The sequence below is a fragment of the Acartia tonsa genome, chromosome 14 (assembly GCF_053477335.1).
Source record: "Acartia tonsa isolate MP-2025a chromosome 14, ASM5347733v1, whole genome shotgun sequence".
In the NCBI taxonomy this organism is placed as follows: Eukaryota; Metazoa; Arthropoda; class Copepoda; order Calanoida; family Acartiidae; genus Acartia; species Acartia tonsa.
The window spans coordinates 37293888-37307109 of NC_137273.1; the positions used below are offsets into that span (position 1 = coordinate 37293888).

A 13222-nucleotide genomic window follows, 5' to 3' on the forward strand; every position below is an offset into this window, starting at 1 on the left:
TTAGATTTCTATTACCAGCTAGATCCGTTGAAAACGTTTTGGAGCGGAAAAGAGTATGATGTGGAGAAAGGTTTCGTGATGGATTTCCGTTGAAAATAGTTAAAAAAAAAAATGATGGCTAAACGACTGAGCCGCCAGCCGTTAGCCGTTAATTTTCCAACTTTTCCAACTCGATTTAGGGAAAATAGACCTACCAAGGATTACTCATTAAAAATTTTACATCGAAATTCGAATTCTAAGTACCATTTAATCATTGATTACGAAATGGTTGCATTAACCCCCCCCCCCCCCCACCCCTTATTGTCACAGCTGTCCGTCTCCAACGGAAAGCTTTTATCTTTTCTGCTTTTCAAAAATTTAAATACTTAAATAACTGAATTTTTTTTCTATGTTTAAAGCGGAACTTTTCTATAATTTGAGTCGGTCCACATAGCCGTCCGTCCCTAACCCATAGTTCTTATTATTCATTAAGGTTTCAGTCAGCTAAAGTTGTAGACTAAAACTTTAAAAACTGTACTATTATCTTTGTTCAAAGCGAAGCTTTTTTATCATTAATGTCGCTCTATTCGGTTGTCACTCACGGACGGAAACCTTATATCTTTCATATAGGCATTGATATTAGAACTGTCCTATCAATTTCAAACTTAGCATGATAAGATTTTGTACGATTTCAAAAGCCCCTCGGCCTCAACTCAACATTACCAGACGTACGTCTGTATACGTTCGTAAATTCTATGTGTCGCTCCCCAACGACAGATGAAAATCACCTATAGGTTTCGTAGTTTTTTTTACTTAATTTCATTGTTGGTATGAGCTGAATAACTAAAATTCTGTGATCTTAAGTCTTTTTTTAATTTAATGTCTCCAGACTTTAATTAAAAACAACTTTTAAACTACAAAACTTACTTTAAACTTCTTGAAATTAATTCTAATTGACTTTTTTGAAGCATTTGGATGAAAACGTGATCATGAACAATAACATTCTCAATCAAACTATCATGAAATGTGTTACTAACTTTTATTAAAAATAGTGTCAGGGGTGTATATATTCTGCACGGGATCCCCTGCTAACAGGGAAGGGAATAAAAAATATGTAAAAGGGGGAAATAAATGAAGAATCCTAAACTATTTTTTCCTTTTTTCCCAATCATTTATGGGAAAAAAAAACAAGAAAAATATGTGGGAAGGGGTGAAAAGAATAAAATAAAGAGTAATGAAAACTTTTTTCCCTTTCCTTAAAGGAGAAAAACTAGGGGGGGGGCAGGAAATATTTTGCAGCAGGGAAAAAAATAAATCCTGTGTAGAATAACTTGGGGTTATAAAACTATGTCATTTAGTGGAAATGAAAGCACACCAAACCTACCTTGCCCTTAGCAGAGCCGTCTAAGGCGAGAACCGGCTCCAGCGCGGACTTCAGCTTCGCATGGAATCCGTCCATGGTTGCCAGCGGCGACACAAGGACGATGGCGTCATACTTGTCCGACTCTAAGTCACCCACACACACGGTGGGCAGAGTCATTCTGAAATACATAAAAAGTTAAAATGTTGAGCAATTTTTTATTATTAGACCAGCGACTAATAGCTTAGGGGTATTGGACCTTAGACGTATCTCCTTAAGATAACTTATCATTTAATTGCTGCACCTTTGTCTGGAAGTCTAATTTTACATGTTGACTACGTTTATAGGACATTGGATTCTAATCTTGGAGGGATAAGACTGTGGGCAAAAAATTATATACAACCCCAATGGTGATAAAACATAATAACTCCTGTGGATTAAAGGGGGAGGGTTTTTAATGCAACCATCTCGTAATCAATGTATAAATGGCACTTAGAATTCGAATTTTGATCTGAAATTTTGCATGAGTAATCCTTGGTAGGTCTATTTTCCCTAAATCGAACAAAAAGTAGCGGCTAACGGCTGGCGGCTCATCCGTTTAGCCATTTGTTGGGTATTTTCAAGCGAAATCCACCACGAAACCTCTCTCCACATAATGCTCTTTTCCGATCCAAAACGTTTTCAAACGGTTCTAGCCGATAGTTGCTGGTACTAGAAATCTAAAAAATGTTTTTTTTGTATCATTTCACATGATTTAAAGCAAAAATATGTTTCAAAAAGTTGATTTCTACGTAATTTATGACAGATTTGCCCTAAAAATGGCCAAAAAACGGCTGAGCCGTTAGCCGTTACTTTTTCAACTTTTTTTTCGATTTAGGGAAAATAGACCTACCAAGGATTACTCATGCAAAATTTCAGATCAAAATTCGAATTTTAAGTGCCATTTATACATTGATTACGAGATGGTTGCATTAACCCCCCCCCCCTTATTGGTTGAAAAGTTTGGACATTTCTAGTTAGAAAAAAAGTAACTAATGTTGTCAACGAATACGATGATGGGGTTATAAAACTTTTGGTACGGGTGTAATTTACAGACAACTGTTCATTTACCCCTTCATTAAACACTTTTTTTACGCACTAACTGATGGACGAACGGACAGTCAGTCATTTATAAAAGTACGTCGTGAATAAAACTATTTTGAAGCTTAGGTAGTAAAATGCAATATAAATTTTGTTCTAAAACTGAATATAGAGTGATTGATTGAAAATTGGTGTACAGTATAGTATATAAATGGATTCGTTGGATCTTACACCATATTATCATGTACTCTTATAACGTGAAACTTGTAGCTGGCTAAAATAAGGATACCCCTGATCCAACCACTTTACCCCCATCTCCCTCCTACTGCTAGATAAAGGAACTGACCAATAAATGATATCCTTCATGTTAGCAACCTAAATTGACGACAATTTTCCCCCTGTCATAATGTCCACGTATATTCTATATCCATTAGGTAGTATATACCTTTACTTAGAAAAGTGTTGAAAAAACAAGGACAACTATGCCTTTAATATATCATTATAAATACAAACAACCTGTTAAAGGGGGGGGGGGGGCGAAAGTGACACTTTTTGAAACCAAAACTAAAAGTCAAAGGAACTCAACTAAAAAAAGAGTTACAGGTCTGAGATTTTGCATGGCAGTTGCTTTATAGGGGTACAATATGGAACTGTGAAGAAACGGCGGCGCAACCGCCGAAAACCGCCTAGAAAAGGCAAAAAAAATTTCGGCGGAAAACGGCAATATTCAGCGGTTGCGCCGCCGTTTCTTCACAGTTCCATTTTGTACCCCTATAAAGCAACGGCCATGCAAAATCTCAGACCTGTAACTCTTTTTTTAGTTGAGTTCCTTTGTTGACTTTTAGTTTTGGTTTCAAAAAGTGTCACTTCCGCCCCCCCCCCCCCTTTGAAACAAGAACACTAAATTAATAAATAAATCTGCTAAAAAAAAACCTCCTCTACACTTTACATAGAAAGAATTAATTTAAGCCTATTAGGTATTAAAAAACTTCCTATAAAAAGTCAACGCTCGTATAAGCAATCATTCAAAAACTTTAAACGGTTAAAGCCCAAAACTACTTAAAATCTTTATTATTAGCTTGTTAGTGCTGCGTTACTTATGGACAAGCTTGTCCCTGTATTGACTTAAATTCTTTTGAAAATTGTATAAAAAGGCGAAAATGTCACAAATTGAGATAAATCGACGTAATGTACTTTGCTAATGCAAGTCAAATATTTATATAGGAGGTAAACAAGGATGACAACATCCATAAAAGCGAAGCAATGAAGCGGTAGGACAAACAGACATTAACACTTGTATTAAGTGTCAGAACTGAATAATCAAAATATAAATGTATCAAAGTCGTACGAAACAAAATTGTAAGTAGATCTGTTGAAAAACTGCTCAAATGCAGGATATTGTTTAATGACATACTTACATTTTTAAGACTTGATTAACGAGATGCTTCGCTTATAACACTGTACTTTGTTGTCATTGGAATCATGACTAAAGGCGTTAGAAATGGTTCCTACTGCTGCTATGTCAGGTGCGCGACATAAATAGAGTAGGAAGAATGCCTTGGCCCAAAACAGGCACAACTAATAACCATGCACAGTTATGACTTTTAACACAAAGGTCGTGCAATCAAAAGGTTGTTTATCTATAACGCAAATAAACGCTTTACACCACAATTAAGACAAGGACTATGTTTAAGGTGTGTGGAGTGGCCTAGAGATTTTTGTTACGGACGTACGGACGGTCCAACCCTAATTATTTTTAATTAATTATAATATCTAAAATGGAAATAAAGCCGCAAATAAAGGGGGGGGGGGAAGTTTTGACACATTTGCGTAAACAGGAAGCATAGGCTTTATCTTTGGACTGAGAGGATAGGTTATTAGAGATAAAATCATCCTTATATAATGAATTTTCCCAAGTTTTAAGATTTTTTGGATAGGCCTCCAGGTTCCGGAGCTCCAGGCCTCCAGGTGGTTTCTGGACAGGTAAAAAAAATAAAAATTTCTTATTTGAAGAGTTAGAGGTGAGTTTATAAAACAAAATAAGCTTCTTTTAATATATTATTTACATATTTAAAGAAAAAATTACAATCGACCTCCAGGTTCAGGTGCTGCAGGCCTCCAGGTGGCCTCTGGAGAGGTAAAAATTAAAATTTCTTATTTGAAGAGTTAGAGGTGAGTTTATAAAACAAAATAAGCATCTTTCACTATATTATTTACATATTTAAAGAAAAAATTACAATCGGCCTTCAGGTTCAGGTGCTGCAGGCCTCCAGGTGGCCTCTGGACAGGTAAAAATTAAAATTTCTTATTTGAAGAGTTAGAGGTGAGTTTATAAAACAAAATAAGCTTCTTTCACTATATTATTTACATATTTAAAGAAAAAATTACAATCGGCCTCCAGGTTCAGGTGCTGCAGGCCTCCAGGTGGCCTCTGGACAGGTAAAAATTAAAATTTCTTATTTGAAGAGTTAGAGGTGAGTTTATAAAACAAAATAAGCTTCTTTTAATATATTATTTACATATTTAAAGAAAAAGTTACAATCGGCCTCCAAGTTCAGGTGCTGCAGGCCTCCAGGTGGACTCTGGACAGGTAAAAAATTAAAATTTCTTATTTGAAGAGCTAGAGGTAAGTTTATAAAACAACATAAGCGTATTTTTAGATGTTATTTACACATTTGAAGAAAAAAAATACAATCGGTCTCCAGGTTCAGGTGCTGCAGGCCTCCAGGTGGCCTCTCGACAGGTAAAAAATTAAAATTTCTTATTTGAAGAGCTAGAGGTAAGTTTATAAAACAATATATGCGTATTTTTCAATGTTATTTGCATATTAAAAGAAAAAAATACCATCAGCCTTCAGGTTCAGGTGCTGCAGGCCTCCAGGTGGCCTCTGGAGAGGTAGAAAATTAAAATTTCTTATTTGAAGAGCTAGAGTTAAGTTTATAAAACAATATAAGCGTATGTTTAGATGTTATTTGCATATTAAAAGAATAAATTACCATCAGCCTTCAGGTTCAGGTGCTGCAGGCCTCCAGGTGGCCTCTCGACAGGTAAAAAATTAAAATTTCTTATTTGAAGAGCTAGAGGTAAGTTTATAAAACAATATAAGCGTATTTTTAAATGTTATTTACACATTTGAAGAAGTAATTACAATCGGCCTTCAGGTTCAGGTGCTGCAGGCCTCCAGGTGGCCTCTGGACAGGTAAAAATTGTAAATTTCTTGTTTGAAGATCTAGAGTTAAGTTTATAAAACAATATAAGCGTATGTTTAGATGTTATTTGCATATTAAAAGAATAAATTACCATCAGCCTTCAGGTTCAGGTGCTGCAGGCCTCCAGGTGGCCTCTGGACAGGTAACACAAATAAAAATTTCTTATTTTAACAGTCAGAGGTAAGTTTATAAAACAACATAAGCTTCTTTCAATATATTATTTACATATTTAAAGAAAAAATTACAATCGGCCTCCAGGTTAAGGTGCTGCAGGCCTCCAGGTGGCCTCTGGACAGGTAAAAATTAGAATTTCTTATATGAAGAGTCAGAGGTAAGTTTATTAAACAAAATAAGCTTCTTTCACTATATTATTTACATATTTAAAGAAAAAATTACAATCGGCCTCAACAAGTAAGAAATTTAGATTTTTTACTTCTCCCAAGTCCACCTGTAGGCCATCAGCACCTGAATAATATGAAGATAACATTAAAAAAATATGCATAAGTTGTTTATAAGTTAACCCATAACTCTTCAAGTAAGAAATTTGATTTTTAACCTGTCCAGAGACCACCTGAAGGCATGCAGCACCTGAACCTGGAGGCCCATTTCATTTTTTTCTTAATATGTACAAAAAAACATCCAAAGATGAGCTTATTTTGTTTAACAAATTTACCTCTAACTGTTGAAATAAGAAATTTTAATTTTTTACCTGTCCCGAGACCACCTGGAGGCCTTCAGTACATGAACCTGGATGATGATGGTAATTTTTTCTTCAATTATGCAAATAACATCTAAAAATACGCTTATATTGTTTTATAAACTTACCTCTAGCTCTTTAAATAAGAAATTTATACTTTTTACCTGTCCAAAGGCCACCTGGAGGCCTGCAGCACCTGAACCTGGAGGCCGATTGTAATTTTTTCTTTAAATATGTAAAAAATATATCAAAAGAAGCTTATATTGTTTTATAAATTTACCTCTAGCTCTTCAAATAAGAAATTTTAATTTTCTACTTGTCCAGAGGCCACCTGGAGGCCTGCAGCACCTGAACCTGGAGGCTGATGGTAATTTTTTCTTTTAATATGCAAATAACATTTAAAAATACGCATATATTGTTTTATAAACTTACCTCTAGCTCTTCAAATAAGAAATTTTAATTTTCTACCTCTCCAGAGGCCACCTGGAGGCCTGCAGCACCTGAACCTGGAGGCCGATTGTAATTTTTTCTTTAAATATGTAAAAAATATATTAAAAGAAGCTTATATTGTTTTATAAATTTACCTCTAGCTCTTCAAATAAGAAATTTTAATTTATTACCTGTCCAGAGGCCACCTGGAGGCCTGCAGCACCTGAACCTGGAGGCTGATGGTAATTTTTTCTTTTAATATGCAAATAACATTTAAAAATACGCATATATTGTTTTATAAACCTACCTCTAGCTCTTCAAATAAGAAATTTTAATTTTTTACCTGCTGAGAGGCCACCTGGAGGCCTGCAGCACCTGAACCTGGAGACCGATTGTATATTTTTCTTCAAATGTGTAAATAACATCTAAAAATACGCTTATGTTGTTTTATAAACTTACCTCTAGCTCTTCAAATAAGAAATTTTAATTTTTTACCTGTCCAGAGGCCACCTGGAGGCCTGCAGCACCTGAACTTGGAGGCCGATTGTAACTTTTTCTTTAAATATGTAAATAATATATTAAAAGAAGCTTATTTTGTTTTATAAACTCACCTCTAACTCTTCACAAAAGAAATTTTAATTTTTACCTGTCCAGAGGCCACCTGGAGGCCTACAGCACCTGAACCTGGAGGCCGATTGTAATTTTTTCTTTAAATATGTAAATAATATAGTGAAAGAAGCTTATTTTGTTTTATAAACTCACCTCTAACTCTTCAAATAAGAAATTTTAATTTTTACCTCTCCAGAGGCCACCTGGAGGCCTGCAGCACCTGAACCTGGAGGTCGATTGTAATTTTTTCTTTAAATATGTAAATAATATATTAAAAGAAGCTTATTTTGTTTTATAAACTCACCTCTAACTCTTCAAATAAGAAATTTTTATTTTTTTTACCTGTCCAGAAACCACCTGGAGGCCTGGAGCTCCGGAACCTGGAGGCCTATCCAAAAAATCTTAAAACTTGGGAAAATTCATTATATAAGGATGATTTTATCTCTAATAACCTATCCTCTCAGTCCAAAGATAAAGCCTATGCTTCCTGTTTACGCAAATGTGTCAAAACTTCCCCCCCCCCTTAATCCAATAAATGTAATTATATTATAGAAGTCAAATACTTACTTAAATGTTGAAAGTATAATCAATTATAAGTTTATAATGTAATTATGCAAATAATAATCAAGGACTATCTTTATTAAGGTGAGAATAGTTATTTCTCGCATCGTATTTTAAAAAGCTTTCCGTGGATATAAAATGTACAATTATAAGATTAAAACCAGTTTTTTTAGACCCGAGATGCCGAAGGCACGGTCTAAAAAAACTGGTTTTAATCTTATGATTGTACATTTTTCTATTCGTAGAAAACTGGATATAAGTCAATGTTAGACATAGCTTTTCGAATGGATGTTAATCGGTTTCGCATGAATACGAGAAAATAATATTGCACATTTAAGTCTGTATATTATCCAGACAGAGAGATAGGGGACAATTGGCTGTTTATTACACTAGTCACCAAAGTTTTTTTCAATAACGCTTTCTTATTCGTTGGCTTAACAACTTTTGGGACTTTGAGTTAATTTTGATTTGTAAGTTTATTAAGTTGAGTGTCCAAACGGTTTAACAACTAATTTTAATCTACAGAAGGGATGATTTGCGTATAATCATTGGGAATGTGCATCAATTTATTGGCCATTATCTTATCCCTTTATATCCTTGATAGTATCATAAAAGGAAAAAGAGGTAAATAAATAATATGGAACAAGGATGAAAACATCCATAAGTAGCGAAGCACAAAACATTTATTGACAAACGAACAAAGTGAATTATGGAGCAAATGTTGAACTGTTTAGGACTGACTGACTAACGAACGTACAGACAAAGTGAGCATTAATATTCAACCTTTATGTGTAATAACTAAAATACTAATATTCCTTATTAAACTTTGATTGGTAACTTGAAATGTGAAAAATGGTAACTTGAAATGAAAAAAAACTGGGATCATGGAAAGAAAACAAAGTAGCGGGTTTCGTTGTATTTTCACAGTAGCTTAATGATAGATTAATTTAGGTAAATGATAATGATTACCCCCCCCCCCACAGGGGCTAGAAATAGAAGAAAGGCTACTGGAAAGTACGACAAAACCCGCTACTTCGTTTTCTTTCCATGGTCCAAAAACTGTTATGAATTGGTGGCTATACTTCTGTACTTTTCCACAATAACATTTTCTTATTCGTTGCCACTTGCCTTATCTACTTTGGGGACTTTTACTGAATTTTGATTGGTTTAATGTGTGCTATCATTGGGGAAGTACATCAGTTCATTGTCTTATACCTTTAGATCCTGAAATAAGACAGACAATGATTTTCTCAAATTTTAGCTACAATGTGGCGCAACTAGTACAGAGTTTGTACTCAATATTGAATTCAATAATAATCATAAACCTAATCGGGAATAGAGACAGAATTTTCTTATATTTTAACAAATTTAAACAGATATGAATAAGCCCGGCCAAAATGATTCCATGCGAATACCTAGTTAATAGTAAATGAAAGAGTACCTAATTATAGATAAGAAACTTCTCTTTAATATACCGCAATAAATCACCCTTGCAAGAAGATTTTTATACGTCGACATACGGACGGACATGCAACTAGAAATTAACATCTTTTACGTGATGGTGGGTTGCAGACAGACATGTGGACACATTATTAATACTAATAGAGAATATTTGCTACTAAACCCATTGTGTGATTGAAACCTTTAAAACAGCTGAAAACCTGTTCCAATTCTTAATTTAACGAGTGCAGCAATAGGCTAACTATGTTTGAATACAGATAAAAATAAACAATGGATCTAAACCCATTGAACCCTTAAACCTTTCAAATTAGGCTTTAATACAGGGTTCATAACCCCCAAAAAATGTCCGAAACCAATTCAAAACTTTTTGAAACCTTTCGCCATGGTTTTTTAAATCCGGTCATTTTTTTAACACCAAAAGTTGGTTTATCCTTCCCCTTATAAAAATAATGTACGGGAGGGGGGGGGGGGGGGTTAATCCATGTAAATTTATACCAAAGAATAAAAATTTGAGATAATGATAACATTTATTTTCCAAAAAAAAAATACTTGGACGTCAGTGACTTAACAAATAGGCATATCACTGACAATCACGACCGAGAAAATCAACTATTACTGCCTAAAATCTAAAAATGCCCTTTAAATAAAAAAAAACAATATAATGATGACTCACTTCAAGCAACTTAAAATAACTAGAAACAGAAGACTGATTTTATTTATTATAAATGCATGTTTTTTAAAAGTAAAACAATTGATTTTTAAAAACACGTCTGGAATTATTTAACTAACCTATTTAATTCTTATTACTACTAGATACTATGTGACCCTAATAAAATACAAGTCATTCTTTTATTGTCGAGCAAAAAAAAATGCTTTATGGAAATTAAATATATTTTGATTTTTTTTTGCGTGGTTGAATAATAAAGGGCAGAGAAAACGTCGGCATTAATGAGATAATCACCCCAAAAAGATCATATCACGAAATATTTTTTCTGAGTTATTTCAGTTTAAGTTAATAGTTACAGTTTGAAACATTTTGTCAAGCATTTCTTGACATTTTTGGTTAAGTTGAGTAGCATAATTATCAGAAGAGGGAGGTAGGTTGTGCTAAAATTCCGTAAAAGTGTGAGGTTTACGTTTTAAAAACAGTTGTAGAACGATAATATTCACTAAATATGTGTATTCCTTACCTATTGAAAAGAACTATTGACAATTTTTTTTCATTAAAGTTAGCATAAAGGGAGGAGTAGGTTGCGCCAAAATCCGTAAAGGTGTGGGTTTTAAGGCTTAATAATAATAGTAGAACGATAATACCTATTCACTAAATATGTGTATTTATTATTGAAAAGAACTAGACAATTTCAACAAAAAAAAATTAACATAAATTTTTATCGTTCTACTACTGTTTTAAGCCTTAAAACTCACACCTTTAAGGAATTTTAGCACAACCTACTTACCCCTTATTAAAATAACCAAAAAACCTAAAAATCTAACGTACAAACGATAAAAAAAGTATAAGATCTATTTGTTTAAAAGCTTCGGAAATCTTAATATGAGATAAGTCTATTATTGACTGACGATAAGTTGATAAACATCACAAATTACCCATTATCTCAGTCCAATATCCCCTCCCTCCCCGTGGAAAAAAACACACCTCCTATAACACTTGTGATCTACCGGGTTTATATGAATTAACGGGTATAGTCCTTTCCACGACATCCCTCCATAAGGAGCGATTCTTCGTATTTTTAAAATGGCTTTTTATAGGTTATTTTAGGTTAGGTTAGGTTATATTGTGTTAGGTGATTGCCCCACAGGGTTAGGTAATTGGCCCCGCAGGGTTAGAGCCCCCCGCAGGGGCTAGAAATAGGAGAAAAGCTACTGTGACAAATACGAAGAATCGCTCCTTATGGAGAGATGTCGTGGAAAGGACTATACCCGAATTAACTGTTACTAAGTGTAGAACACAACTAAACTTGAGATAAAGCATATAACTCAAACATAGAAATAGAGACTGATATTCACAAAGAAAAAGAAAATAGATGTTATATTAATCTACATCCATTACTTCTTCCTAATAATTAAATTACATAAGGTGCAAAATCAAACTTCAAAATTTTGGGAGGAGGTAAAAAAAGTTTATTATGAATTTATAAAATTAGATATTAATACTTTCTATCCAAACCCAAGATGACTAGACTGTAAAACAAGTTTTAGAATGTATTATATTTTCATGTGAAATACAAAACAAAATATATTTACTGGGATCTAAGCTGGGGATAAGACAATAAGCAGAAAAATTTTTGAGCATCCCCATTGATAATAACCAAAATTAACCCTTCTAGTCTAGATTAAAGTTATTGGAAAAAAAGATTCAAAATTGCAAACTTTTGAACCAATCAAATAAAGTGCTCGACGTTTTTAGCCAACGAATAAGAGATAATGATTTTAAAACTTGTCCCTGCTCTCCCTACTTATGTAATAAAAAAGTTGATAGTCTTAAAAATGTTCAAAATACCCATAAATAAACATTTTTAAAGAGCACAACAAACGTAACTCATTACCATTCATAATTGATAATTACATTTATTTCAGGAGAGAGAGTGGACTTTGACTTGTTTATTAAACTAGTCTATAAAGTTTAAAAAAACATTTTCTTATTTGTTGGCTTAACAACTTTGGGGAAGATTTTTATTGTTTGGTTTTATTAAGTTGAGAGTCCAAACGTTTCAACCACTAATTGTAATCTACAGCAGGGGCAATTTTGTTTTAATCTTATGATTATACATTTTTATATTCGTAGAAAGCTGGATATAATTTCTTATTATCATTAAAACTTAGTATGAAACAAGGATGACAACATTAGTAAATAGAAATGGACAAAAAAATAATGTTAAGACACACAGACAATGCAAGTTAAAGAGGCGCTGTAATCATAACCAAAAAATCTCGAAACTTTACAGATTTGTTTAATATTAATATTTTTGTAGCACCAATTACCGACCAAATTAATAAATAGATCCGGGAGAGAGGACAATGAGCTGTTTATTACACCAGTCCCCAAAGTTTCATAATAACGTTTTCTCATTGGTTGATGGGTTGGATTATTAAGTTTGAGTGCTCGAATTTTAAACTAATAATAGTAATATACAAAAAGGGTAAATTTGTGTGCTATCATTGGGGATATACTTAAATCTATCGGCCATTGTCTTATCCCCTTATATCCCATCCCTGTAAATAGATGCTCATTGGTATAGGGTATCTTATTTCATCCGTCCATCTTGAATAGCAGCTCAGCAGAGAAAATTATATTTCCCTCTACGCGTAGCAGACTTACAGACAATTTGAATTATAAGTTAGATTCGCTACTATAAAAAAACAGGAAGAAATGAAGAAAAAATAATGCAATACAATCTAATAATTCTCACCTGACCAAACTCCTGGAGATAACTAGATTCACAAAAGGAGAGATAACAAGTTTCCTGAAATATTTAATTTAATTTAACATTTAATATTAAACAAGGTTGACAACATCCATATAAGAGAAGCTCTAAAATTAAATAGGACGGTAGGATAAACAAGAATAACTTTATTGTAATACCTTCAAGGACACTTACATTTTTAGGACTTTATTATAAGGATTCTCAATCTTCGCAAGAATATTAAACCTTGTTGTACTAGGAATCATTAAAACAAATGATAATTAGATTATACAAAAATTGTTACGGGAATCATCAAAGTTTAACATCAATAGGATAATTCTAACATGCCCAAATCAACGAAAAGAACAAGATCTTAAGAAGCTTTGCTACTTTTAATTTGATTAAATACTTTAAT

At 33.4% G+C, this 13222-nt stretch overlaps 1 protein-coding gene across 1 annotated transcript in view; it reads right to left on the minus strand.

The window, feature by feature from the left end:
• The window catches only part of Dip-B (Dipeptidase B), a 72393-nt gene that overhangs the window by 58896 nt on the left and 275 nt on the right, over positions 1-13222 (minus strand). Inside the window, exons 2-3 of the mRNA XM_080148919.1 lie at positions 12814-12867; positions 1364-1520 (exon numbers count right to left, since the gene is read on the minus strand). Of these exons, the coding sequence (XP_080005045.1) occupies positions 1364-1519 (156 nt within the window). The 5' untranslated portion in view covers position 1520; positions 12814-12867. The remainder of the gene's footprint in view (positions 1-1363; positions 1521-12813; positions 12868-13222) is intronic.